The sequence below is a fragment of the Aulonocara stuartgranti genome, assembly GCF_965226115.1.
Source record: "Aulonocara stuartgranti genome assembly, chromosome: 14".
NCBI lineage: Eukaryota > Metazoa > Chordata > Actinopteri > Cichliformes > Cichlidae > Aulonocara > Aulonocara stuartgranti.
In genome coordinates, this window is record NC_138950.1 from 27,334,953 (window position 1) to 27,361,757 (window position 26,805).

Consider the following 26,805-nt stretch of genomic DNA (forward strand, 5'->3'; position numbering starts at 1 on the left):
AGTGGGTAGATCATTTTGACTTGGTCATTTTATAAGTAGCTCACATGCGGAAAAAGTGTGAGCACCCCTGGCCTACAGAGTCGCTAGGAGTGGCCCGCCATGAATCTCTGTTCGCTAACACTGTTTCTAGCTCCACTAACTCTGTTTTCCCTGTGTCTGTTTCTGCTCCTGAGCTCAGCTCTCCCGCTTCGGTTTCTGTAACCAAGGCAGCGTGGGCCCAGCCTTCCCTAGCTCCCGTATCAGTTCTTCGGGAGAGGGTAGCTGAGGTCCAGCTGGTCCCTGCTTCTGTTCCCAGACTGGCAGAGGCTCCTATCATCCCGGCACCCGTACCTGCTCCTCGGGTGGGGTTGATGGACACCCAGACTTTGCCTGCTCCTGTTCCGGTTCCCCGGGTGAGGTCAGCCGTGACCCTGCCGACTCCTGCACCCGTCTCAGTTCCTCGGGTGGGAGCGACAGAGGTCCAGCTAGCTCCTGCACCTACACCAGCCCCCAGGGTAAAGGCAGCCAGAGCCCAGCTCGTCCCTGCACCCGTATCTGTTCCTCGGGTGGGGATGGCTGGTGTTCGGCCAGGCCCAGCACCCATTCCTGTTCCCCGGAGGAGAGCAGCCCAGAGCCAGACACCTAATCTACCACAAGCGCAACTCCCACTACAACTGGCATTGCTGTCCATAACTCAGTCAGTGCCTCAGTTATTAGCACAGTTTCCTGTTTTGTCACCAGTTCAGTCTTTAGCACAGTTAACGGCTCCATTACCCACTCAGTCATCCGCTCTGTTACCACCTCAGTGTCTTACTCCATTGCCTGTTCAGTTAACGGCTCAGTCATTATTAGCTCTGTCATTACCTCTGTCACCAGCTCAGTTCATAGCACAGCAACCCGCTCAGACACTGCCAACCTCAGCTGGAAGCCTTTGTGAGCTTTCTCCGCCAGCTGAGGACTGCGTGGTGCTGACAAACTTTGGACAGACTGTTTGCCCTGCACAGCCCCAGCCGTTGCATCCTAAGCAGACTGCGTGCCCTGTGCAGCTACAGTTAGCGTCCGTTCAGCCACCTGTCTCCGCTGGAGGGTCCGAGGGGCCCGTTCAGCCTCCTGCCTCGTCAGCTGGAGGGTCCGAGGGGCCCGTTCAGCCTCCTGCCTCGTCAGCTGGAGGGTCCGAGGGGCCCGTTCAGCCTCCTGCCTCGTCAGCTGGAGGGTCCGAGGGGCCCGTTCAGCCTCCTGTCTCCGCTGGAGGGTCCGAGGGGCCCGTTCAGCCTCACGCCGCATCAGCTGGAGGGCCCGAGGAGCCTGTCCAGCCGCCACCTGCAACCGCCTCGTCGTCGCCTGGGCCAGCCTCTGCCTCTGGTCCTGCCTCGTCTGGTCCTGTGCCCACCAGGCCATGGCCAGCATGCCTAACACTGGAGAGCCGCCGCTGCCTTCCGCGCGGCCGGCCCCCTGAACGGCTCCGTCTCCTTCGCCGCCGCCGCTGCCTTCCGCGCGGCCGGCCCCCTGGACTGCTCCGTCGTCTCCTGGGCCCCCGCCGCCCACCCTGGGTCGTTTTCTGTTTGGTTTTTTGTTTTCCTGTGTTTGGGCTGTCTGGAGCCAGCCCTTAAGGGGGGGGGGGGGTGATGTCCTGGGCCGTGTTGGCCCAGTATTCTTAGTTCTCTTGTATTTTTGTATTCAGTTCCCTGTTTAGGTTCTGTTTCCTGAGTTGCCCTGTTATGTGGTTCCCTGTGTGCTTTCCCTTTGTGACTCTCACCCCCCTGTGTGCCCCTCTGTATTCATGAGCCCTTGTCCCCTTTCGTGTTTTATTCCATGTTTTCCCCAGCCTGTTATGTCTGTGTTCTCCCCGTGCTCTCCTCCTGTCTGAACCTCTGTACTTCCTGTTTTACTTTGACAGTCTCTCGTCAGTATGCGTCATGTTGTGTTCACTCCTGCCCTGTCTCGTTATGATTATCTGTGTCAGCTGTGTTCCCCGTGTGCTCCCACTTCCCTCGTTAACCCTCTGTGTATTTATGTCTGCGTCTCCCTCAGTTCTGTGTCGTAGTCTCCCTCATAGCTGCGTGGATTTCCCTGTGTCTCTCTGCAAGTATTAGTTATTGTTCCCGGTTTAAGTTTTGTATTTCTTGTGATCTGCCTTCCAGCATTAAAGCTGTGATTTTGAGTTTATCCCCTGAGTCTGTGAGTTTGCATTTTGGGTCCTCATCCTGCCTGCCACACAGCTATCATGACATTTACAGGCATCTGCATTACTTCAGTTGATGTCGACCAGAATTTTGTAACGCAACATAAAGAATGGTTGTATCAAAAAAGTCTCTAAATCAATCCAGTTAGATTCAATTTTATTTATATAGGACTGAATCAAAACAACATTGACCTCAAGGCATTTTATATTGTAAGATAAAGACCCTACAATAATGCAGAGAAAATCAAGGTTTGTCACTTGGTGACAGTGGGAAGGAAAAACTCCCTTGTAGCAGGAAACCCCCCCCCCCCCCCAGTAGAACAAGGCTCAGGTAGGGCAGCCATCTGCCGCAACTGGTTGGGAGTGAGGGGAAGGTGACAGGGTAAAAGAGAGACTGTGACTCTAATCAAGCTATAAGTAGGCAGAAATATGACTCGCAAATATGACTTTTATTAGAGGACAAGGACATTCAAACTTACTTGAGCTGCAGTCGCTGCCTATGAAGCCAGGAGGACAGTAGCAGGAACCAGTCCTGAAGTCACAGCGACCACCATTGATGCAGCTGCACCTGGACTTGCAGTTCGGCCCAAAAGTCCCCACTCTACATCCTACAGAAAAACCAGACACACAAAACTATTACTAGCTTAAATTAAACATATCATTGAGTCATGCAAATCTAAAGTGTAGCCAAATATGTACTCCGCAGCAATAGTTATTTCATTAGACTTCCTGTTTTATTAAAAACTAAATAAATAAATGGATAATAGCAGGTGCGTCTTATTAGCCAGTGGTTGCAACAGAAGATTAACAGTATACTTACTTAGCCCACATCGCGGCCCATAATAACCGGGCAAGCAGCTACATTTCCCCGTCACCGGATGGCACTGCTCTTGGTCTCCTGAACACTGGCACAGCTTGGTGCAGTTTTGTCCGAACACTCCAGCAGGGCAGGCTAAAATGATCAAACCGGCAGCACATCACGCACATTAGCACAACAGAAGAATGTAAGAAGCAATTTTTGGGATCATTTACCTTCTTTGTTCAAAGGTGAATGATAAATCTTCGATGCACAGGTCAGCTGAACAACTAACCTCTCATGCCTGGATCAAAGACAGTGGTATTGTATTATGCTTATAATTTAATATCTTTATAATATATATATGTTTGTGTGTAAATATATATTCTGATTTTTTGTTTGCTCTCCAAGCGTCAAATGGAGCACAGAGATTGAGCTGGGTTGAGTCGGCTGTGTTCTTACCAATGGAAATACTGATACTGATTTAGGAATGAGTGCTGCCTGAAGAAGAGTGCGCAGCAGGTTGTGAATCAGTGTAAAAAGACCTAAAATGAACTTTGTGCTGGGGTGCTTACAGGTAGCTGTGTCGGGTATTTGCCTTCTGACCTGAACCTACCATTGGTAATATCTAAAGACGTTTGGGGCTGCAGTGCAGTTTAAAAGCATGTTAATTAGTAAGCTTTCAAAAATCCTATTGTTAATTTATAGCCTAAAACGTGTGTGTTAATTAAAGCTTTGTTAAAAGAAGATACATATTTCTGGATATAAATAAAATAAATAAAAATGAAAAGGAATGAGCCTCAAATGCAGTCTTAATTTTTCATTGTTATCCCTGATGGGCATTGCACACCCGAAAAGAAACATTGTGCAGATATCCATAGTGCTCGTGATACAGCAGCAGATAAGGCCTTTATGCACACATTCAATAGTATGTGGGAACAAAGACGCATGCCGTTTCCCTTTCCTTCCTCAGATTATCCTGCGAACATACTGGAACATTCAGTATTGACTGCTAATGACACCAAAACTCGCAGCAACTTTCCCTGGTGCCCAAACCCAGGCAACACAGAGGGACATTCTTTCACACACCCTGTCTGCATACATACATATGCGCTCATCACAATAATGAATGAAGTCCCCAGACAATCAGTCATAGGGAACAAGATGAATCTGTGAACCGAGCATGTTTTCGGGTGAGACCGCAGCACTAAGCTACTCAGTCAGGCAGCAGCAGGCAGCGTGGGGGACAGATAAGAAAGGACTCCAGACTAAAGAGGCAATTACGGTGCTGTCATTATGCATGTCTGCCTTCCAAAAGCCCTTATCCGCCGCCGAGGAGACAAAAACAATGCCTTCTGTTTTACTTGGCAACCGGTGTGTAACATTTATCAGATGTCTGGGGAGTGTGTGAGGAGAGGAACGGAGCTGAGGCCGTAAGGAAGGGGAGGAGGGTGGGTGAGTAGAAGGCGCGGTGAAGGGCTGAGGAGGGACGCTGCTTATATACACTCCTTAAGGGTACGGTTTGAATAATGAAACATTCTCACAAGCACACAATTGGTTTGTTTCAAGGGGACAGTCTTTTTATCAACAAGGTAGCTAAATGGCCTCAAATGTAAGCCATGTAGGTATACTCTCCTGACTACCTGTTACAGGTAAAGGACATTAGTGAAAGTCTGTGGATATTTAAGATCTAAAAATTGAGCAAGCAAGCCACTAATCACCTCATGATTAGAATTCATTCAGACAGGTTTTGTTTTCCTTCTTACTTTTCTCGCAGCCAGCCCCTGTGAGTCCAGCTGGGCAGCCACAGCTCCCCGTCTCATGGTGACAGGACACTCCAGCCTGGCACTGACACCGCTGGGCACAGGAAGCACCGTAGAACCCCGGGAGGCAGGCTGTCAGTCAATACACACATCACACACACAGTCACTTCACTCTTATGTTCTTTAGTGCCAGTTTCATTCAGCCGCAATTTCCTCAGTCCTGTACGCACTCACATTTGTCACACCTGGCTCCTCTCCAGCCTGGCACGCACTCACAGCGGCCTGTCACATGGTGGCAACTCGAACTATGGGCACAGTCACACCTCTGCTCACAACCCTCCCCGAAGAATCCCTTAGAACAGGCTTCAGACAAAAAACACAAGCGCTTGCGGTTAGCATGCAACATCGCAGCCAAGGATGCACTTTTAGAAGATGTTTACCTTTTATATGCTTGGAAGGCTAACTGCACAAACTGTTTTCACATACCATGTTATAAGCTATCGGCTTCTTTTCCTGGAGTAAACAAACCTTTCTGCTGCTGATATCCAAATGTTAGCAAATGGAGCACAGGGGCATGCCTGTCTCTCATGATGTTGAGAGACAGGCTACAATTTTATGTGTCTTTGAAAAAAAAACCCGCATCAGCAGGTACTAGATTATGATAAAACAACTATGCTGTAAGTATAGGAAATCACCTGACTGGCAGAGGTCTCCTGTCCAACCATGGAGACACACACATTTTCCTGTCACTCTGTCGCATCTCCCTCCATTCATACAGGGGCAGACCTCGGTGCAGTTCTTTCCATAACGTCCTTCTTCACACTCTGGGACAGATGGAAAGGAAGGTTAAGAGAAAAGTTACATTCAAGTAATAATTTATCACACAAATACAACATGGCTTTTCCAAGGCACCAAATTATGAAGACAGGGACAGAAAGACAAAATATTTAATCAAGAAAAAAAGTTTTGTTTCTCTTAGCTTCCCTACAATGTGCATTCACTATCCCCCTATTACATACACCTTTTGAGCAGTGAGTTGGACTTTCCGGTTGCCTACAGAACTGCCTGTTTCACCACATAGATTCAATAAGTTGCTGGAAACATTCCTCAGAGATTGTGATCCACACTGACATGACACAGTTGCTGCAGATTTGTCAGCTGCACATCCATGATGTCAATGTCCCGTTCCACATCCCAAAGGTACTCTGTTGGATTGAGATCCAGTGACTGGGGAGGTCATTTGAGTACAGTGAACTCACTGTCATGTTCAAGAAACCAGTTTGAGATGATGGAGTTTTGTGATATGGCACTTTCTCCTGCTGTGGAAGAAGACATCAGAAAGTACACAAACTGGTCACAAAGGGAATGAAAGCATTGAAGGCTGTGGTGTTTAAACAATGCTCAGTTGGTACGAAGGGACCAATAAAGTATCCCAACAACACCAGCCTGAACTGCTGATACAAGGCGATACAATGTCCTATTTGAATGTTGCAGCAGAAATCAAGGCCCATCATAGTTTTTCAAATATTCAGTTTCTAATTCTGGTTAACCTTAGTGAACTGTAACTTCAGTTTACTGTTTTGTAGCTTGTCACACCTGGCGCCCAGTAGCAGAAGACCTGGTGTGCTCTTCTGCTACTGGGCGATCGTGGCTCAAGAGTTGGCAGTTCGTCTTGTAATCGGAAGGTTGCCGGTTCGAGCTGGCTCGGACAGTCTCGGTCGTTGTGTCCTTGGGCAAGACACCCTATTGGTGATGACCAGAGGGGCCGATGGTGCGACCTGGCAGCCTTGCTTCTGTCAGTCTGCTCCAGGGCAGCTGTGGCTACAACTGTAGCTTGCCTCCACCAGTGTGTGAGAGTGAATGAATAGTGGAATTGTAAAGTGCTTTGAGGGCCCCGAAAAGCGCTGTATAAATGCAATCCATTATTATTACTGGAGTGCATCTGCTTCAAGGTTTGATGTGTTGTTTGTTCAGAGATGCTCTCCTGCCTTCCTTGGTTATAATGAGTGGTTACTTGAGTTAATGTTGCCTTCCTGTCAGCTTGAAGTGGTCTGGCCCTTCTCCTCTGACCTTTAAAATCAGCAAGACATTTTCTCCCAGACAACTGCCTCTCATTGGATATTGTCTCTTTTTCTTGCCTTTCTCTGTAAACAATAGAGATGGTTGTGTGGGAAAATCCCAGCAGATCAGGAGATTCTGAAATTCTCAAACCAGCCCATCTGGCACCCACAACCACGTTTAACGCTGCTTAAACCTTTCATCTCCATTCTGATGCTCAGTTTGAACTTTAGCAGGTGGTCTTCACCATGTCTACATCCTTAAATGGAATGAGTTACTGCCATGTGATTGGCTGATTAGATATTTGCATTAACTGGCAGCTGAAAAGTTGTAAAAAACACAGTTTAAGCCGTAGTACTGTCAGACTCACCCAGTTCACAAGCTGCTCCAGTCCATCCCAGTGGGCAGGAGCACCGGCCACTGATCCTGTTACAAGTCCCTCCATTTTGACACAGACATTGACTTGAACAGTGCCCTCCATATCGTCCTGCAGGACAGGCTGAATACACACAACATAGTATAAGCATTTGAGTTTTGACTGCAAACGTTCTATTATATTTTTCTAGCCTTTCTTATATCATGAGTTCATTTCTGCAAGTGCAGTAACTGCGCCAAGAGATTCCCGAGATAGATAACATGACTAACGTCGGTTTTCAGAGTCTGCTGACTGATATTTACACTGCCAAAAAGTTCTACAACACAGCACAGTGGTTTGAAAAATAGACTTCTTTGACATTACGGTCATCATGCTCAGTAATTAGCAGTTTAACTGATGAGCCACTCACGCAGTTGGCACCTATCTCCGGTCCACCCAGCTGTGCAGCTGCATCTCCCAGTCACATGGTTACACTGGCCTCCGTTCTGACACTCACAGGTCTGACTGCATTGCTCTCCAAACTGACCCTCTGGGCATTCTGCCACACACATGCAGGCACACACACACATTCAATAATATTCAAGTTGCATTCCTAGAAAACAGACGTGAGAGCTAATTGGTCATTTGAGACATTATGGTTTTTAGCACCCATATTGTAAACGCAGTAATAATCAAAGTCCAAGATGGCATTTGGGGTTTAAGAAAGAGGAAAATGCAATAATGACAGAGGTGCATGATTAAGTCATGCTCGTGGCTTTCTGCTCACTCTGGTTCTGGTAGTTAGAACCACAAAATGGCTGTGGGCGAGAGGAAAGTCTTGAATAAGACTGCAGAATGACAGACTAAGGACTTTAGTGGGTATTTCACTGGCTTCATTAAAACAATGGCATGAAATCCTCAAGAAACTTCAGCCTGAGAACACTGGTTAGCTGCTAAAGTCTCTTCCAAGTTGAGCTCTCCCTTTCCTAATGTTGATCGCTATATACATGTGGGTGCATTTATCCAGAATAGACTTCAATTAAACCATGTATGCCAGAGGGCACTCTTGCGCTCCCTCCTTTCTCCACCCTTACCCATCCCTAAAAAAGTCATTGGCAATGTCTCATTATAGAGATAATTGTTCACAAACACTTCATAGCTGAGTTTAAGGAGAGGATGTCGTGATGGGCTGCAGTGAGGGCCTCCCTCACACCCTGTTTTAATGATGTGGCTTCCATTACCCAGAATGCAGTGTGGTCCTGCCCAGCCGGCGGTGCACAGGCAGGCTCCTGTGATGTGGTGGCAACGGGCACCGTTCCTGCACTCGCACATCTGGCCACAGTCAAGACTGTAAAAGCCGTCCGGGCACACTGTGGGCCGAGATAAAACATCCGACTGGTTAGAACTGGCAGCTTCAGAAAAAAGAGGAGAGGAGAAGGTTTAGATGCCAATATTTTTTTATTTTGTTCTTTTTTTTTCCTTTCCCACTCTCACTCTGTTCCCCTTCTTCCTACTTTCTCTCTCTGTCCTACTGAAAATACCAATATCAAATTGCAGTACCACACTGCGGCTGTTGCAAAGCGTCTGCGTTCGTTAAGTGAGCTCATGTCCCACATGTGTGGTGGATCTGGGCCACATCAAAAGTTTATGGCGGCTCGGAGGCCGTTCCCTCTGGGAGGGGGGGGGGGGGGTTAGAGAGGGCACAAAGAGCCGGTAAATAGAGCACCTGCTGAGTCCACAGGCCCCACCAACACTCGACAAAACAAAGCCTGGTGTTACTGTACCCACACACATACACACACACGACAGTGCTGCTGCAGATGCAAGGCGATGCCAGTTTAAGGTCTGTTTCCCATTCTCAAGGAAAGTTAGAGAAATCGCTCGAGTGTGTGTGTATAGTCAAGTGACACTCACAGAGTTTGGTAAACACAGTGCCTCCCCATCCAGAGGAACCTAGCCAGAGGTTGCGGGATGAATGAGCCTTTCCACTGCTTGGATGTAAATATTATCTGTAAGCATGACTTCACTAGAGCAGGAAAGAATGACTCTGTTTATTCACGGCCTATATTTTTGATCGGTCAATTTGTCACCGTGGAGATCACAGGCAAACTCGGATGATAGTCGTATCCTGCAAAACAAAAACTTCACCCACACGGGTCTTTATTTATGGGAACGCTGCTATTTCCCTGCCAAAGCATGGACTGACTGACATTTCTCTCTTCGAGTACCCTCTTCTGTTTCCTGTTGCAGCAGTGTGCGAGAAATGGTTTGCATAGAGTCTGTCCAAATTATCTCAGCAGCCAGCAGCTCTTTCATTCCGTTTATATACTACTTCTTCTGTGAATAAGGAAAGCAGAGCGCAACATGACCAAAGGAAGCCACAAATTGGCAAAAATGTGTAACTTGGTGGTTTCATGTATTATAAATGCCGCATTAGTCAGGGTGTTCCCCTACGGTTAATGCATCATACCCTCCTGCTCTCGCTCAAATTGATGACGGTGTCCACTCCTCCATTTTCTGCCTCAAGGCCTCAAATTGGGAAAAAAGTATCTTTGCTGCTCAGCAGTTTCTGGCATGGCCGTCGTTGTGTTCCCACGCTGACAGCATGACGTCTTTGACTCTCTCTGTAGTGGTTAGGCTGTGATGTTATTAAAGCTAGCCCACTGAGGATGCTGTCATTTTAATGCAGCTGTAGATTAACTCTGTGGTAGCAAAATCGTCGGTTTATTGTCTGCTGTTTATTATTATCATAGCGTTTGCTGACACCATGGCAACAAGCTGGCATTGCTTGTCCTGCAGGAAAAAATGCCTTAGTGCCATTACTTTGATATATCGTGAGCACCTCAACACATCTCTGCTGCTAAAATATAAACAGAAAGCATCTCAGATGAGTCATGTTCCCTTTTATTAAGAGGAACAATAAGCCCATCAACAGATGTAGCAATTACTCTCCTTTTCAGCGGACAAAGTTTACAGCAGCGCGCGCACTTTATTTTAAGTCTTTAGGCAGTTGCACAATTTTGAATGACAAACTTTGTATTTGTATACACCAGTAGGGGGCGACTGGTTTCAATATTAACCACAGAGCTGCAATCTGTCATTTGATATGAGCCCAGTGTCTGCTAGTGTTTGTAAATGCAGAGTCTTCCCTCTGAGTCTTTGTTTATAGGTAGGAACACAGGATTCGGTCCACCATCACACACAAACTCACACACATACTGTGTGCCATCATTGAAAGACTCCATCTCGAGACTAAATGAGCTCTTTAAGACAGAAGGATTATTTCCAGATCCCCGGTTGTGTAAGAGCCACTGCTGTCAGCCCATAAAGCAGGTCCAGGGACCACACAGCCAGGGAGAGCAGACCACAGAAATAGAGCGGATAGAGAGAACTCAGAATAGAACTTCCTGGTTCTATTCAGGGTCTGCGTACACTGAAAGAGGTCAATGCTGCAACAACAAAACGGCCCGGTTTCTTCAACAAGAACACGGATGTTCAATGCTCCTCAGACCACAGTTCTTTTTTACTGCAACAAAATGAACTCTGTTTTGTTTTTGTTTTTTTGATGCAGACATCAAAGCTGCGGACCAGAAGCGCGGCATGATCGGCTTTAATTGAAGAAGCTGTGTGCTGGATGCATGTCAGGCCTCTTTCCTCCAATAATACTTGATGGGAATGCTTAGCATCAACCTCAGTGCCACAAGAATGCTGAACACAACAAGGCCTTTGGCCTTATCAAGCTATCTGAATCTTGTGGAGCCAACTACTTTTGTGAATAACAAGATCTAAGTTCTAATGAGAAGTCATTTTGTTCCCTTTAATTCTTTGAAACCGATCAAGTAAAGAGGTCTTTACGTTGTCAAGCCAAGGCCTGGCTTTTCCTGAAGGAAGAGGCTCATTAGAACACTGAGAAACTGGACACCTTTGTTTGAGGGGAATGGGCCTTCAGAAACTAAAATCTAGTCAGAGTGATAGCTCCATTTCCACAGCAACGTCCAATCAGACTGCAGCCATTAACCTGTTATGACTAGGGATGTGAAGCTCTCCTCTGGTGTGGCATGGCTGTGATTTACAATGCCCTGTGTACTAGGGAGGCGCTATGAATTTCTGGAACTAGTAGTACAGTCACAGTAAATCTTTTGCTTTGTAATAACAGGAGGCCACTTCAAGTCAAAACAACTCTATTACATCGTTAAAACTCTCAGACTGTCGTTAGGTCTTGTAGTTCAGGACAAATACAGGTGAATATTTGTTATGTGAAAGGTTTGCTATGGCAGGATGCTGATACAAATTATATCTTGGAATTCTGAAATGGTTCGCTCATGATATTATAAGGACAGCGGGACGAGTCGCGGGATTTGGCGGACGCTTCACTGAAGTTGGAGAAAAGATTGAAGAATGTCCTGCAACACCCTCTAGTGATGAAAAATAAAAATGTCAGCAGGAATGGAGCGGAGCGTTCAGTGTGGACCGTTTTAAAGACGCAAAGTGTTAATGCCATAATCTTACATCAAACTAGAATCAGGAATTACATTTTGCAAAACATTTACATTTGTGATAAAAAAAATGATGGGCCAAACTATATTGGTAGTGATTTGGGGCTTTTTAAAATAATTTATTAATGGTAAAAATAACTGACTGCAACTTCCTCTTGCTCAAGCTAATATATGCTGATATTATGTCAAATAAAGCAAAGAAAAACATTAAATCCTCAAGAAAGAGAAAGTGATATATTCTCCACTTTGGCTTCAATTGCGTATCTAGAACATCAGTGATGTCATGAGCTCACCATGTGACCCATCACATGGTATTGCTTTGTGTATGTTTTTTGTTGAGACTGGTCAGCTATTATAAAAATAAAGAGAATTTGCAGACAGTCATACATGGGACACACAAATCTGGTTTCACTAAAGAAGTGATTCTTGTGAAAACTAAAAAGTTCCCATAAAACTTGACCTTGAGCATGATTTAGGCAAAAACTCAGTAGGTGATCATTGTGTGCAAGGTTCACTAAATTCTGACGAATCGTGCAATGTAGTGCATAGATGGATGGATAGATGCATCATAATCTCATAAACACAACAGTCCACCGGAGGCATCAGTTGAAAACAAGAACAAAATCAAAGGAGTGTGTTTATCCATGATTTGATCAGTTCAAGTTTGCAGGGAAACATTTAAATTACTTTGCTTAGCTAAAGAGGATCGACATGGCATTCTATTAAAATGAGACATCCGCTTATGACGGGACTGCCACAGACATATTTTGGAGTCAATAGTGAATAATGTTGCATGGTTATCCAGAGTACCGGAATTGCAAAGGCTTTCATTTCTTCTCAGGGATGGACTAAGTTTTGTTCACATGCAGCTGCAAGCGAGGGAGGCAGAAGGACATGGCGGATCTCAAAACGTGGATTACTTCTGGAATTAGGTTTAAGGAAAAAAAAAGATCCTAAGGGTTTATTCTTGAAGTGAGAAGGAACCAAAATCACTGTTAATAGCTTAAAGTACATATAAAGATACAATTATAGCCACATTTGTGTCTAATAATGCAATTAAAAGTTCCTTAAATCAAACTTTCACTCTAAAGCCAGTATACCAAAAAAAGTTGTACAAGTGATTTAATAACATTTTTGAGATTTTTATGGCTGTAGCAAGGTTGGGGCTACATAAAACAGGCATATTAGGAACACAATATATATTTATTTAAAGACATAAGATTAGAAATAACATCAGAGACAACACATGGCTTACTTTTCTCACAGAAGGTGCCCGTATACCCAGGAGAGCATGTACAGGCTCCGCTCACATGGTCACAGAGGGCTCCATTCTCACACTGGCACAGCTGGGCACAGCCCCGACCATAAGTGCCATTCATACACTCTGTGAATTGGAGCATGCACATTACACAGTCTCTTGACTGTCCAACTAAAAAAAATGCCAATCCAAAAAAAAACCCAGAAGACTCCCCACATGTGTCTCCATCTATCATTTTAAACAGAGATTTATATAACATGTAAAATCTAAAGTTATACAGTATCAGGATCAAATAAAACATTTAAACTGTATTGTGCTTGTTAAACATAAAATCAAAAAAATACTGACTGTGGTGCTGTAACTGAAATGGCCCCAAGGTGGCAGCATTTAGTAAAATATACAAAATGATACAAAATGATTTAGTAGCTAAGGCAATAACTTACTCTTTTCACATCGGTCTCCTGTGTAGCCGGCCTCACATGCACACTGACCACTGACTGGGTCACAGCCCAGAGACTGTTCGTGGCACTGACAAGAACTGGTGCACCCTTGTCCCCAGAAACCAGGATCACATACTGCAAACATTACAGTGAAGGGTGAGTTATTTTCTCTGCTACTCTGTCAGATTCTCTTATTTTTGTCTCATTTGTTTACATTCTCACATGTTGCACAATCGTGGCCTCTTTTTCCAGGAGGGCAAATGCATTTCCCAGTCTGTGGGTCACAACTGGCATCAGGGTGGCAAGAGCAAGGTGTTAGACAGCCTGGTCCATGGTACCCAGCAGGACACTCTACACAACACAGGTGATTAATCAGAAAACTGATTCTGTCATGAACTTTCTATAATTAAATATAATTAAAGTGTTCAAGCAAGTCGAGGAGATTACAGTAATTTCAAAATCCAAGTGTGACATCATCATTTTTTGTTTTTGTTTTTTAAAATTTGAGGTTGAATAAGTAAAAAAAAAAAGTTGTATGCCTCATTAAATATATTATCATCAGCATTAAGGTCAGCTACAGCTTACACATTTGGTTTATTAAATGATTTTTTTTTTGTTTTAATCTCAGAAATTTCATGCAAACTCACTGTTTTGGCAGAGCTGTCCCATGAATCCTGGCTCACACTCACATGTACCGGTCTGCTTGTTGCACGAGCCTCTGTTCTGACACTCAGGACAAGAAGACTGGCACTTTGACCCCCAGAATCCATCAGGGCAGTCTGGGAAACAGCAAGTACCTTTCACTTTGATAGAGCAGTACGCAGTATTTATGTTTTTAACTTCTCAGATTTAATACACATTCAAATATTGTAGAAATTGTAGTAAAGTGCAGTTTTGAGCCATCCACGATTTTTTTTAATATTTTGCTTTCAGACTTTTTTGTCATTTTTTTAAAGTCATCCTGAGCAAAAGTGCTCAAGACTTTTTGTAGGTCTCTCAAAGTTTTTCTTTGGTCATTGACTGCTTTTTAGCTCATTGTCAGTCCAGTCCTGAGATAAACCAGTTTACACAAAATGCCAAAGACAACACAGTTTGAAAGGAATACAAAAGGTATTTTTACACCAACAGAGGTAACTCCAAGAATCTGAAACCTTTCCCATATCGTCATGGTGAGCAGAAGAAGTGGGAGTCCTAAAATGATACTTCAGAGCAGTAATTGAAAGTTGTCCTTAAGAAACAGGAAAAAAATCCAGCAACCATCTGACACAGGACCCCAAAGATCCATCTGACTCTTCAGATGAACAAGCTACTGATCACTGAAGCCTCATCAAAAATGGTGTCAGTGTGAGGACGGCAGTCAAGAAATCATTCTTATGGAAGAAAAAAACAGGGAGAAAAAAGGCTGAGTTATGCCAAACTACACAAGACCCACACTGAAAATCAGTGGCAACAGGTCAGGAATAATGAATCCAAATTTGACATTTTTGGTCCAAATTATTGTTTATATGTACGAGGGAGGTCGGGGATCTTGTAAAAAGTGATGGAGTTATGAAAACATGAGATTTTGATCCACTATGGAAGATCATCTGAAAAGTACAATCATACAACGATTCCAAACACACTGGTAAATCAATAAAAAATATACCTATATGGAAAAATAACACAATGGATCACTATCAGTTATGGACTGGCCTCCGCAGAGCCCAGACCTCTACATTACTGAAGCAGTGTGGGATCATCTTGACAGAGAACAGAACAAAAGTCAGCCAACAGCTTTGAATGTCCTTCAAGAAGCCTGGAGAACTATTCCTGAAGCCTGCTTAAAGAAACTAAAAGAAATATTGACTAAGGGAGTTAATGTTGTTTAAAGTTCGTCATTAAAGATATTGACTTACAAGTTTGTTAGGTGCAGTGATTTATTTAAAAATGTCCAAACATAACATGGAAACCCAGTATATAAGGCAAAAAATGTTTGTACAATTCTATTTGTGTTTTTCCCAGCAAATTAAAGGAAAAGAGGGATGGCTCAAAACCTTTGCACATTTCTGTAACTCTCTGAGAGGGGTAACAAATGTCCAGCCTGCAAACAAGAAAGATAATTGATTGTCTTCTTTCTATTATTATAGGACATTGCAATAATGAATACCTTCCTGGCACGAGTGTCCCATCTTTCCATCAGGACAGATGCATTGTCCAGTTATGGGATCACAAGGAGCTCCACTGCAATCACAGGTCAGAAGACAGTTCTCTCCATAGCTTCCAGCTTGGCAGGCTAGCAACACAAAATACACAACAGACATGATGTAACAGGAGAAAAAATAAAAGACTGGGTTACACAACAGTGAAAAAATTATTAAGAGAGGCAGCTGGACAAGTGAAAATGTTGAAATCATAATCACTTGATGCTTATTTATTCAGCCTCTGCCAAAAGCTCCTGCTGTAATAACTGAATTAAATCGCCCCTGTCATGATCTGGCCTGCAACTTAAGCTATGGACAACCTAGAGAAAAGCGAAAAAAAAACTTTTATTTGGGTTGCAAACCCAGCACGCCTAGGCTTGGACTGTGCACTAGTCCTGACACATGGTAACTCTGTTATCTTAGTCCGCTCCCCAGAGACATAAAGTGATGTTTTTACCAGAGGCTCCTGAGCAATATTCAGCATCACTCTAGAGCACAGTACAGAGGGTTGAACTTTCCATCAACCAGCAGAGTAAACAGCCAGAGGGCACCCTGCTGTACAGGAACCCTACTTTCTAGTTGTGTAGTTTGCAACAACAAGAACACCTGCACTGACCAGGTGAATTCATAGATGCATTTCACCTACTACATCCACGTAATCAGTCAAAGCTATCAAATGATGAATAGAAGAAGGAGGCGAGGATAGAGGAGTAAAGAAAGATCTGTATGCTTTGCAGGAAATTAAAAATGTGACAAAGCTGAGCAAACACATAACAAAATGCGCTGCTTTGAAAAAGGCACACAGTTGCACAAGCAACAACTATGCAAACTATAAGCATGCGTGCTGACACGTGTCAGTATGCCGGCCCACGCAGTTCACAAATTCACACACATTATTACACTGTGCGGTCTTTCACTATAAAAGCTGTGACCACATGAGTGCACTGTGGAATCGAGCTCTGTGGAGAACACTGCGTTTGCAGAGGTTAAAAGGAACGAGTGATATTATTAATGCGAGCCAAACATCTGAAAATAACTGCACTGCATACGTTAGACGTCAAAATAACTGAACATGCGCTCTTACATTGGCTTTTACAAAGTGCTTTAAATCTTTTTTTTTTTTGCTTACCCAGTTGACAGTTATGTCCGTGAAGCCCTGCAGGACATTGCTGGCTGCACTCTCCAGTCTTGGGGTCACATGACCCTCCACCTGGACAGTCACATGGCTGCTCACAGCCGGGCCCGAAAAAGCCTGGATCGCATTCTACAATGAGACACGCAGATGCATAAAAGATTAAGATGGTGTGCAGTCTCTAACCAAATATCTTGGATACCTTCATCGAGTAGAAGCTTGACTGTTAAAGACCACCGACAACCTCCTAAACTCTTCTTCTTCTACACACTAATATACTAAAACTGTACTGCAAGGAAACAGCAAGACTCCCCTTTGTAGCTCACATTAGAGATGCATTACTGCAACTGGAAACATATTTGTTCATGTTTAGAACCTTTAAAACAGCTGAGAAAGTAATACGCCCTCGTCTCTGTTCAGCATTTGGCTTGAAAATGTAACCAAACACAAATCTTAACCACTTCATTCCTGTCAAGGAATAAACGTGCTTTTTATACCTTGTTCACATCGTGGGCCGTGATACGCAGCCTTGCAGAAACAGCTTCCCGTTTTGGGGTCACAGGCGGTGGAATGTTCTTGAACACAGTCGCACTCCTTGGAACAGCCCGCTCCGTGCGTCCACCTGGGACAAGCTGAGAGGTTTTAAAAACAGACAGAAAAAGGCTGATAGTATGGAAGTAGAAGGTTAGATTATCCTCTTGTGTTTGAGTAATACTACACAAAATCCGTTCATTAGACACTTATATAACTGTTGCTAGCTGCAGAAATGCTGCACTAAACCAACTTCACCTTCTGTTGTCTAAAGTTTAGCTGGTCACAATTTCATGGAAAAAAGGAAAATATATTGAAATTAAACATTCTTTGCTATCGAAATGCACTTAAAAATGAGCCAAACAAACACACCCAGTCACCATATTATGACAACGATAGATTTCTGCTGGCTGAAGTCATGTGACTGCTGCCTCCTGTTTCTCCTGATTTATTGAACTTTGACTCCTCTGACTGTTTTTGCAAGTACTTTAATTTCTGCTTGTATATAAACGCATTTAATAAACAGATTTAAGTTTTGTGCATGACCTTTAAGTCTGACAATTGTTACAACCCTGTGGGTGAATCTTGCCAAAACTGTCCCCACACAGCAACAAAAGCTGAGCTGCACTCCACCCTGTCCCTCTCGATATTGGCTTTATGTTAGGTGCAGCTGCAGGCTCCAGTTACACCCTCTCCACCCTCTCTAATGTCCCGCTGCAGGATGAAGCAGACAGCTGTGAGAATCTGATAATATGCCTTGTGCACATTCTTCCATCATTTAGTTGGGTCTAAGAAGAGCGAGCAGCTTCCACACTGAGAAATTAAGAGTAAAACTGCTGTCGCCATGTCCTTCCGGAGGCTTTGGAGCACCCCGAAAGCAATGGGGGACGTCAACATGGTGACAGAGGAGCTGAAGAATCTTTATTACAAGCGGCTGCTGCCAGTAGAAAAATACTATTCTTTCCATCACTTTCACTCACCAAGCTATGAGGACGCAGACTTTGACAACAAACCGATGGTGCTGGTGATGGGTCAGTACTCAACAGGAAAGACTACTTTTATCAGGTAAGCTCAGGACTTGGATCATTAAAAAGAAAAAGGGAAAAAAAGGATCTGCATGCATTAACTTGCCATGTTTTAAACAAAGGGAGATAACAGTGCTGGTTTGCACCATGTGTGTCTCAAGGTATCTCATAGAGCAAGATTTTCTTGGTAGCAGAGTTGGGCCAGAGCCAACCACTGACTGCTTCACTGCCCTCATGTATGGAGAAGTCGAGGGAATCATCCCTGGGAATGCCCTCACGATGGACCCGAAAATGCCCTTTCGCAACCTCGACCCTTTTGGAAATTCGTTTCTGAACAGGTGATGAGCGTTCACAGAGGAGAATTCCTGTTTGTATAATGTACTGATAGGATTATGCTTTGCCATTATTCCTATAAATGAATCAAGTAATCCTGAAATGCATCACATTTACAGGTTTCAGTGTGTTCAGATGCCAAATCAGATCCTTGAGAGTATCAGCATAATTGACACGCCAGGCATCTTGACTGCTGCTAAAAGAAAACTGAGCCGAGGTGAGGCTGAATGTCTTCTAATTTCCCTTTTAGTGCCAGAGGAAATTAACAAGCCTTTGCTTCTATTAATGTTGGACTGTGGGAGCAGAGTGATAAATGTAGTAGACCCAGTGAAGTAGGAACATTTCAGCCAGCAAACTTCAAACACTTGAAGGCAGAAGCAAAGCTGATGAAAGCAGTATGACTTTGGGCTGGCAGGAGATAAGCTGAGAGGAACTGAAAAGCCTTTGCTTCGTTTTATGGACACATTTTTCAGTGGGTGTAACCGAAATGGCTTGAAACCAGTGAGGACCTCTGGGATGTGTAAAACGTTCCTCGATGGCTTGAGGCTGTGAGGCTGTGTTACATACAGTCTTAATGAAACCCCTATGTTTCTGTTCCTTCTCCCCAGGCTATGACTTCGCAGCAGTGCTGCGCTGGTTTGCAGAGCGTGTCGATCGGATCATCCTGCTGTTTGACGCGCATAAGCTGGAGTTTTCTGATGAGCTCACACGAGCATTCGAGGCCCTGTGCGGTTATGAGGACAAGTTGCGTGTGGTTCTCAACAAAGCTGACAGGGTGGACTCTCAGTATCTGATGAGAGTGTATGGCGCCCTCATGTGGTCACTGGGAAAAGTGTTTCGAACCCCTGAGATTTTACGGGTTTACATCGGATCCTTCTGGTCAGAGCCGAGGCAGATGTGTGACCACTACCAGCTGATAGAGTTGGAGGAGGAGGATTTGTTGGCCGATATAAGGAACCTGCCACGCAACGCTGCAGTACGCAAGCTGAATGACCTGGTGAAGAGAGCGCGCTTAGTGAGGGTCAGAAATCAGCCGTTATGATAAATTCCAACCGGTACTTTGCATATACAAATCCAGCTGCTGTGGTGACCTTTATGACTCCCTTGTGTTTCTTCACAGGCTCATGCACACATTATCAGCTATCTGAAGCAGGAGATGCCAACCATTTTTTGTAGAGAAAGCAAGAAGCATAATCTGATCTACCAGCTTCCCGTGATTTTTAGCAAGATTCAGCAGCAGCATCGTGTCCCAGCTGGCGATTTCCCCGACTGCACAAAGATGCAGGTCAACAAAACAACTTCTTTGATTATTGTTTAAATACCATATTTGTTAGATTTCATTCACTCTAATGTTCTGTGTTAGTCTCACATGCGATTGCACACATTTTCAGGAGAAACTTTTGGGGCAAGACTTCTCAAAGTTCAAGAAGCTAAAACCGAGCCTTATGGCCTCCTTGGATAAACTCCTCAGCACTGACATCGCCAAGCTGGTCCCCTACATCCAACAACAAGAACAGAGAAAGCGATCCCTCCACGGAGTGCTGGACGGGGAATTTTTGAGAACATTCAAGCCCGAGCATTACAGCAGAGACCCGTTCAAAGAACCTCCCATAGACGAGGGGAGCGAGCTAGATTTCGATGAGTGGGTAGTGGAGAAATACAAACCCAAATACGATGAGATTTTCTACAACCTCAATCCAACTGAGGGCAAACTTAGCGGAACCAAAGTCAAAGAGTGGATGACAAAGACTCTTCTGCCCAACTCTGTGCTCGCTCACATCTGGAGGCTGTCCGATGTAGACGGGGATGGCATGCTGGACGATGAGGAGTTTGCTTTGGCAGTCCACCTCATCGAGGAGAAAGTGGAGGGCCACTGGCTCCCCAGAGAGCTGCCTCCACACCTGGTGCCACCATCAAAACGGCCAAGTGAAGCAAGCGACGTGTCGGTGTGAACTTGTCATCCAAAGGAAACGGAAAGCTGAGAACGTGTATTCATTACAAGTAAAATTAATGCAGATTTTTTACAATGTTGGCAGTTTGAGTACTATGAAAACTGAAGTGTGTGTATGTGTGTGTGTGTGTGTGTGTGTGTGTGTGTGTGTGTGTGTGTGTGTGTGTGTGTGTGTGTGTGTGTGTGTGTGTGCAAACCTGAAAACGTATTAACAGCTGACACAACCTAAAGCTTACTGTTATTGGTTATGAATGATTTGATTTTGAAGTATTATTCACACTTTTTTTGACAACTACGTTATTGTTGTCATCTTATAAGGAAACACAACAGCAAATATTATCAGTTGCATGGACAGTCTCTCTTCAGCTAATGCAGTAAAAGTTTCATATTCCCTGACTGTTAAGCTTTTCTTTAATATGTGACATTAAAAACATTGACATTGCTATCACCAATATTTTGAACTCTAACAATTCTCACTCACCCAGGTGGCAAAAACGCCCATATAATCCTGGAGGGCACAGGCAGCCTCCATAGAGACGATGGCAGTGCACACTGTTGGGACAGTTGCACTTTCTTCTGCAGTGCCTCCCAAAAAAACCCTTTGGGCAACCTGTGAGCAAGAATAATGCCAAATAAATTAGTCCCTGCTTAGATTCAAAAATACAACAGAGCCCACATGCCTCATTTGTGAGAAGACATCTTTAATAATGGTAATGACTCATTCAGCACACACTGAAGCAGAGTACAGGGCAGTGATTTCCAAACCCTGGGATATCAAGATGAATCTAGTTATTTATAAGATAATCACCCTGGTATGAAACAAGCTTTAATTTATGTTTTTTTTCCTTATCTTTCTAGCATAAATCTTTTTAATGACTCGTCAGTTTTAGAGGATAAAAGCATTCTGACAGATGTCTAATCACATAGTTAAATTCATGTGGAGGGGGTCGCAAGCAAACTAGACCCAGGTGGTTGCATGCGTCTGTAGGAATGCGTGTATACAAACCATCCTCGCAGAGCAAGCCTTGCACCCCAGGGGGGCACAAACACTTGCCAGTCACAGGGTCACAGGAGCCTCCATTCTGACAGCGACACAGGCTGTTGCAGGCCTGTCCGTAGCTCCCCTGTGGACAAGCTGAAGAGAAAGGAGATGAAGATTTTTTTTTGGCTCAAAAAAAGTTCAGTGTGGAAATCCAAAGATATATTTTTTTTTTTTTTTTTTTAATTTGAAAATAAACACATCAAAAGCTAGAGTTTTGGTCTAGGCAGTAAACACTTTCAGCTTCCGTCCTCTCTTTCCTGGTGTTGTGGGTTTGCCTGACTTTCTTAATCTCACTGGCCTTGTTAGCAGTTCTGAGAAGAAACAGCTGGCTGTTTAAGACGTGCTCAAGTATTCTAATCCATCAAGTTAACTGCTGCTTAACTTCCATATCGCAGCTTCTTTACAACAGTTTTATATCGCAGGATGAAATTGTTTAAAATAGTGTAGCAACGGCAGCACCCTGTGGAACAGGATAAGAACAGGAAATAGTTCAGAATGAATGAATTAATATATAAATGAAGGGACAAGACGTATTTAGAGAAATCATAATAATATATGAAAAAGGCAGTGAACAGGTCAGTAGGCAAGGGTGTCGTTTTGTATTGAGGTACCCTCTTGACCAGGTTCTCCCTAGAAAAAAAGTTTGTAATCTCAAGGGACTTCCTGGTTAAATAAAATAAATACTTAAGGCATCCTGAGACAACATGTATAACAAAGAGAGCTAGTTTTAAACACCATAAATACTTGTAATGCTTCAACAGCAGTATTAAGAGTTGGCACACTGCTTCAGCGATATGATTCAAATATAATTCAATTATTTGAGATATGGGAAAGAGTAACCCAGTTAATTATATATTTTTTATATATATACAACTTCATACAATAAAAATGTTATATGTCACATTTTTTAAAGACCATACATGGCCCATATTTTTTTTCCTTATAGCCCCCTATGTTGTTGCCTACTGCACCATTCCCCATATCTTTGCCTCAGGCAGCAATATTCCTCATCTACTCCACCTGAAAATGCTGCCCAGGCCCATCACCTTCAGGGTGTGCATCTGAACACTGCCTCCCTCAGACTCTCGTTTCAGAATGCTTCTAATGGACTTATCACACGTGGCTCTCCTCCTCAGGTTCAGACCAAAAGACAGCCATTAATCACAGAGCTGGATGGGAACAATGAAGCTTTGCTTTGTAACCCAGTAGTGGACATCCTTGGCCTCGGGCTGTGCTCTTGCTGTGGGTCCTGGCCACAGTAGTAGCAGACAAATTGATTCCCCTGGCCCTCTTGTGTTCTGGAGCCCATAAACAACACAGCCTCCCACACAAGAGCCGTCAGGCTTTGATACATGATGCTGGATCGATGCACACAGGGAGCTATGTCATCTTTCTTTAACTAGACCATACTGCTAAAGGCAGTTCAAATAGCTCTGGGAAAACATGTGCCTTGTGATACAATCAAGGCTATGTGCATGCCCGTCTATGCTGTACTGTTCAATGTACAACTGAATCAGATATGTGATCTGGACATGACTCATTCGCTTTGGTCAATTTTCCCATACAAATAAATAAATAAATGTCTCCCCTTCATCCCTTTCTGTCTGAAAGTGAGATGAGGAGATGATCATGTGCCACTTAAAATAATGGTAAATATGGAGCCAGTTTCCCCTCTAAGGCTTTGTCATAATGTGTCATTTGTATACGAAATACTTTTATAAAGTCACAATTTTTTTTATTTTTTGTGCAAAATAAGCCAATGAGATATAGCCTAGTATTTACAAATCCCACCATATAGTTTTTATTACTTCTGGATGGAGCAAAGTCTTCATGCTAAGCTAACTTGCTACAGTACACTGATGACAGGTGGCACATGATTTATCCCGAAGGACAGTGTTTGTGTTATGATGGAAAGACGTCACTTCAGAACACTTTTAAAGATCCTCACTCTCGTTGCAGATGACCCCCGTCCAGCCAGGCAAACATTCGCATCGGTCTCTGTTTTCGTTGCACGCTCCATGCACGCAGTCTTCACAGCTTACACTGCAGTCCTCCCCAAATGAGTCATCTAGACACACTAAAAAAGGAAATTCCAAAGGAAATTCCTGAAGATCATCAACATTTAATAGGAAAACAAAAGGAGAGTAATAAAATAATATTGATCTGGTCAGGCACAAAGTGCAGACTCAGCACACATGCTTTGTTTTTCTTGTTTTGGGGTTTTGTTTTTTTACTGTACCTATGTGACTTTCCAGTCTGAGCTCTCCCCTGCGCTCTCTCAGGATCTCTAATACTTTTTCACTGTCACCACGGTGACTACCATCATCGTCGTCATCATCTTCGCTGCCGTAATGGGAGCGCAAGGCTGCCGTGTACTGCAGGAGCTGAGGAGCATTGCGGAACAGCAGGTCCGGTAATCTGCCAGCCTCGAGCTGCACTTCCTCATCTTCCTCTTCTTCATCTTCCTCTTCCAGCTCTCTGCCGTAAAGAGCTAAAGAGACCAAGTACAATGTTATATGTCAAGAAGAAATGCAGAGTGGTATTTGGAAAGCTGAAAATGTTACTCACACACGCAAGAGCGCCGGTCCTCATTCAAACGGAAGCCCTGTTGACAAAAGCACTCGTACGCTCCCACAGTGTTGATGCAGTATTGTTCACAGTCCGAGATCTCTGCCAGACACTCGTCAATGTCTAACAGAAGAAAATGCAAACATAGTGCAAGTATATGAAAAGATAGTGTAGCACTGCAAGATGACACAGATATGGATTTTTTTTTTTTCTACCCATCCAGAAGTTGCACTTGACTGTACATCGCTTTTTGAGTAAAATGTTCTTTTTTCCCCCCTTTTCTAGTAGGAACTGGCCTTAAAAGGATTAATTTTTCAGGACTCACTTGGTAAATACGCTTTTTAGAATTTGTGTCATACACAGCTTTGCCACAACACAGAAAACCTTAATAAGTACCAGACTAGATGATCTGCTAAGAGTCCAACCTTACCGTCACAGCTGCAACCGTCTGGATTTAGTCTGTAACCAGGCCAGCAGCTGCATTCATAGCCGCCTGGATAATTTTTACAGAAGTGGCTGCAGCAGGACTCCTCACTCACACACTCATTATTATCTGTGGAAAGTATTAAAGAGCTGGTATGAAGAGATCCTTCTGAAGGACTGAAGCACAGAGCCAAAACACATTAAATAAAACAGGTGAAAACAAAATATATATATATATACACACACACACACACACACACACACACATGTATAGAAGGTCTGACCTACACAGGTCTTCCTGTCTTGGTCAAGCTGGTAACCCTGGTTACAGGAGCAAAGAGGGCCATTGGTGGTATGCTCACAATGATGAGAGCAACCTCCGTTGTTCTTCTCGCAGCTGTTTACAATCTCCATCTCAATGCCTGGAGATGAAAGGATCAAACCACAACAACAGTACACAACCACAGATGAAATATAGGGTCAATGACACGGGGCATTTTTGGCTAATAGTGACTCTGTAAATCACATTTAATTTTGCATTTTATATGCTCAACATAAATACCTAATGAGAGTATGATGGATTTAAAAAGGATATAACTTAGGACTCGGTTGAATTTTGAGGCATATCACGCATGTCAGTCCTGTGTGCTACACTGAAATGTTTACAAGCAAAGTTTTGTGATTCAAATTAAAGAGCAGTTTACAAGTAACCTGGTATTTGCGTTTTGTTCTGTTGTTAGCAGAAAAAAAAGAAAATGATTTTAGAATGTGCAAGCTGCACCAGCCTGCGCTATAGTGTGCAGTGGTATTCATATTTATTTAGCAAAGGAAAGGTTACTAGTTAAATTCCCATTACAGTCAAAAAAATCCCTTTGGGGTTAAAAATAAAAAAACTAAGGCACATTTGAATCAGAACATTTTCAACAAAGTCATTCTGAAATGATGTAAGTTGTTCTCTTATTTGCATAATAAAAAGCACTCAGCAGTCTTTACAGTTTGTGGAAGGTAGGCTGAAGTTCTTACTTACGGTAGCATTGTTTAGCATCAGCACCGAGTTCAAAACCCGGATGACACACACAGCTAAAGGAACCCAACATGTTGACACAACCATGGGAACACTTGGCATGGCCAGAGCTGCACTCATCAATGTCTATAAGAGGCAAATATTAACAAACTTTAGATCCTGGTATGACAAATGTCAACAGATACACCAAGACATGTAGGCAGAAACACATGAGCATGAGAAAAGTCCACTGATTGTGTCAAAGATTTATCTACTGTATTGCAAAACTGCAGAATATTATTCAGCATCATATTAAGAAACAGCGGAGGTAAACAGGATTTCAGTGTTCATGAAACTTGTATCCTGGAACCTGACTTTCTTGGTTGAGTAGCAGCTAAGTCTCCAACCAAATCCAGAGTTCCTAAAACAAGTAGATGTGCGCAGTCCTGTGGAAAGTTAATTACAGCTCTCAACATCTTGCAGAACCACAATTAGCTATAACATTAAGTAACTACTTTCCATATGAGTTTCTCACAATGTAGCGGAGGGAATCTGGCCTACTTTGAATGCTGTTTCATTTAATTGAGGTCTGTAGGCATTGATTTATGCACAGTTCTCTTAAGGTCCCATCACAAAATTTCATTTAGGTTGAGATCTGGGCATTGACTGAGCCACTGCAGGACCTTGATTATTTTCTTTTTCATTTCATGTCATTCTGTTATAGTTTTGCTGCTGTGCCTGGACTCATTGTCCTGTTTCATGGCTCAATTTCAGCCATGCTTGACTCTGCAATCCCATAAGGAAAAGAAATAGTAAAAACTTATAAAAGACTTGCATAAGATGTGGCCTACTTCATATAGTGAATCATATAAGGCTTACATGATTTACTCATGAAAGTGGCCACTTTCTCATTACTTTCATATATTGTTTTAGTAAGTATCCAAAACACACAAGTTTCATTTATATAATTTTTCAAGGGATCTTATATCTTTTTTCACTTTTGTATGCTTTTCATATAAGTTTCACACAAGACAGATACAAACTTTATAATATTTATATATATCTTTTCCATATGGGATGCTTTGGTACACAGTTGAGTTCATGGTCAACTCAATGACTGCAAGGCATGAATCGCTACACCCCCACCATCATGCTTGACAGTTGGAATGAGGTCTTTGTGATGATATCCTGTGTTTGTGTTTTATGGCCAAACCTCTTCCCTTTGGTCTTATCTGTCCAAAGGGCATGCTCCAGAAGCCTTGCAGATTGTTCTGTGCCATGCTGCCATGT

At 43.4% G+C, this 26,805-nt stretch overlaps 2 protein-coding genes across 6 annotated transcripts in view; one reads left to right on the forward strand and one right to left on the reverse strand.

Moving 5' to 3' along the window:
- Positions 1–26,805, reverse strand: part of egfem1 (EGF-like and EMI domain containing 1) — a 59,428-nt gene that overhangs the window by 8,768 nt on the left and 23,855 nt on the right. For 2 of the 4 annotated variants that reach the window (XM_082503151.1, XM_082503154.1), the window contains 23 exons: positions 25,540–25,662; positions 24,797–24,934; positions 24,520–24,642; positions 24,090–24,212; positions 23,761–24,012; positions 23,470–23,598; positions 21,486–21,614; positions 20,961–21,089; positions 17,137–17,271; positions 16,637–16,771; positions 15,474–15,599; positions 13,975–14,106; positions 13,550–13,678; positions 13,331–13,462; positions 12,885–13,013; positions 8,375–8,503; positions 7,564–7,692; positions 7,149–7,277; positions 5,416–5,544; positions 4,955–5,083; positions 4,724–4,852; positions 2,982–3,113; positions 2,641–2,769 (listed from right to left, as the gene is read on the reverse strand). In XM_082503151.1, the coding sequence (XP_082359277.1) occupies positions 2,641–2,769; positions 2,982–3,113; positions 4,724–4,852; positions 4,955–5,083; positions 5,416–5,544; positions 7,149–7,277; positions 7,564–7,692; positions 8,375–8,503; positions 12,885–13,013; positions 13,331–13,462; positions 13,550–13,678; positions 13,975–14,106; positions 15,474–15,599; positions 16,637–16,771; positions 17,137–17,271; positions 20,961–21,089; positions 21,486–21,614; positions 23,470–23,598; positions 23,761–24,012; positions 24,090–24,212; positions 24,520–24,642; positions 24,797–24,934; positions 25,540–25,662 (3,099 nt within the window). The remainder of the gene's footprint in view (positions 1–2,640; positions 2,770–2,981; positions 3,114–4,723; positions 4,853–4,954; positions 5,084–5,415; positions 5,545–7,148; positions 7,278–7,563; positions 7,693–8,374; positions 8,504–12,884; positions 13,014–13,330; positions 13,463–13,549; positions 13,679–13,974; positions 14,107–15,473; positions 15,600–16,636; positions 16,772–17,136; positions 17,272–20,960; positions 21,090–21,485; positions 21,615–23,469; positions 23,599–23,760; positions 24,013–24,089; positions 24,213–24,519; positions 24,643–24,796; positions 24,935–25,539; positions 25,663–26,805) is intronic. The other 2 variants (XM_082503152.1, XM_082503153.1) reach the window with 2 other exon arrangements.
- LOC309687886 (EH domain-containing protein 2-like) lies at positions 15,492–20,931 on the forward strand. Of its 2 annotated transcripts, XM_082503174.1 has the most exons (7): positions 15,492–15,559; positions 17,953–18,235; positions 18,357–18,533; positions 18,648–18,745; positions 19,137–19,549; positions 19,649–19,813; positions 19,920–20,931. In XM_082503174.1, the coding sequence occupies exons 2-7, from the start codon at positions 18,015–18,017 to the stop codon at positions 20,478–20,480; spliced, it is 1,635 nt and encodes a 544-aa protein (XP_082359300.1). In that variant the 5' UTR covers positions 15,492–15,559; positions 17,953–18,014; the 3' UTR covers positions 20,481–20,931. The 2 variants fall into 2 exon arrangements, with proteins under 2 accessions (XP_082359300.1, XP_082359299.1); XM_082503173.1 differs by lacking the exon at positions 15,492–15,559 and having other exon boundaries at positions 17,827–18,235.

Coding starts and splice junctions, on each gene's coding strand:
- LOC309687886 (XM_082503174.1), top strand. CDS start 18,015: ATGTCCTTCCGGAGGCTTTGGAGCACCCCGAAAGCAATGGGGGACGTC. Junction 18,236..18,356: donor GGAAAGACTACTTTTATCAG/GTAAGCTCAGGA, acceptor GTGTGTCTCAAG/GTATCTCATAGAGCAAGATT. Junction 19,814..19,919: donor CCGACTGCACAAAGATGCAG/GTCAACAAAACA, acceptor ACACATTTTCAG/GAGAAACTTTTGGGGCAAGA.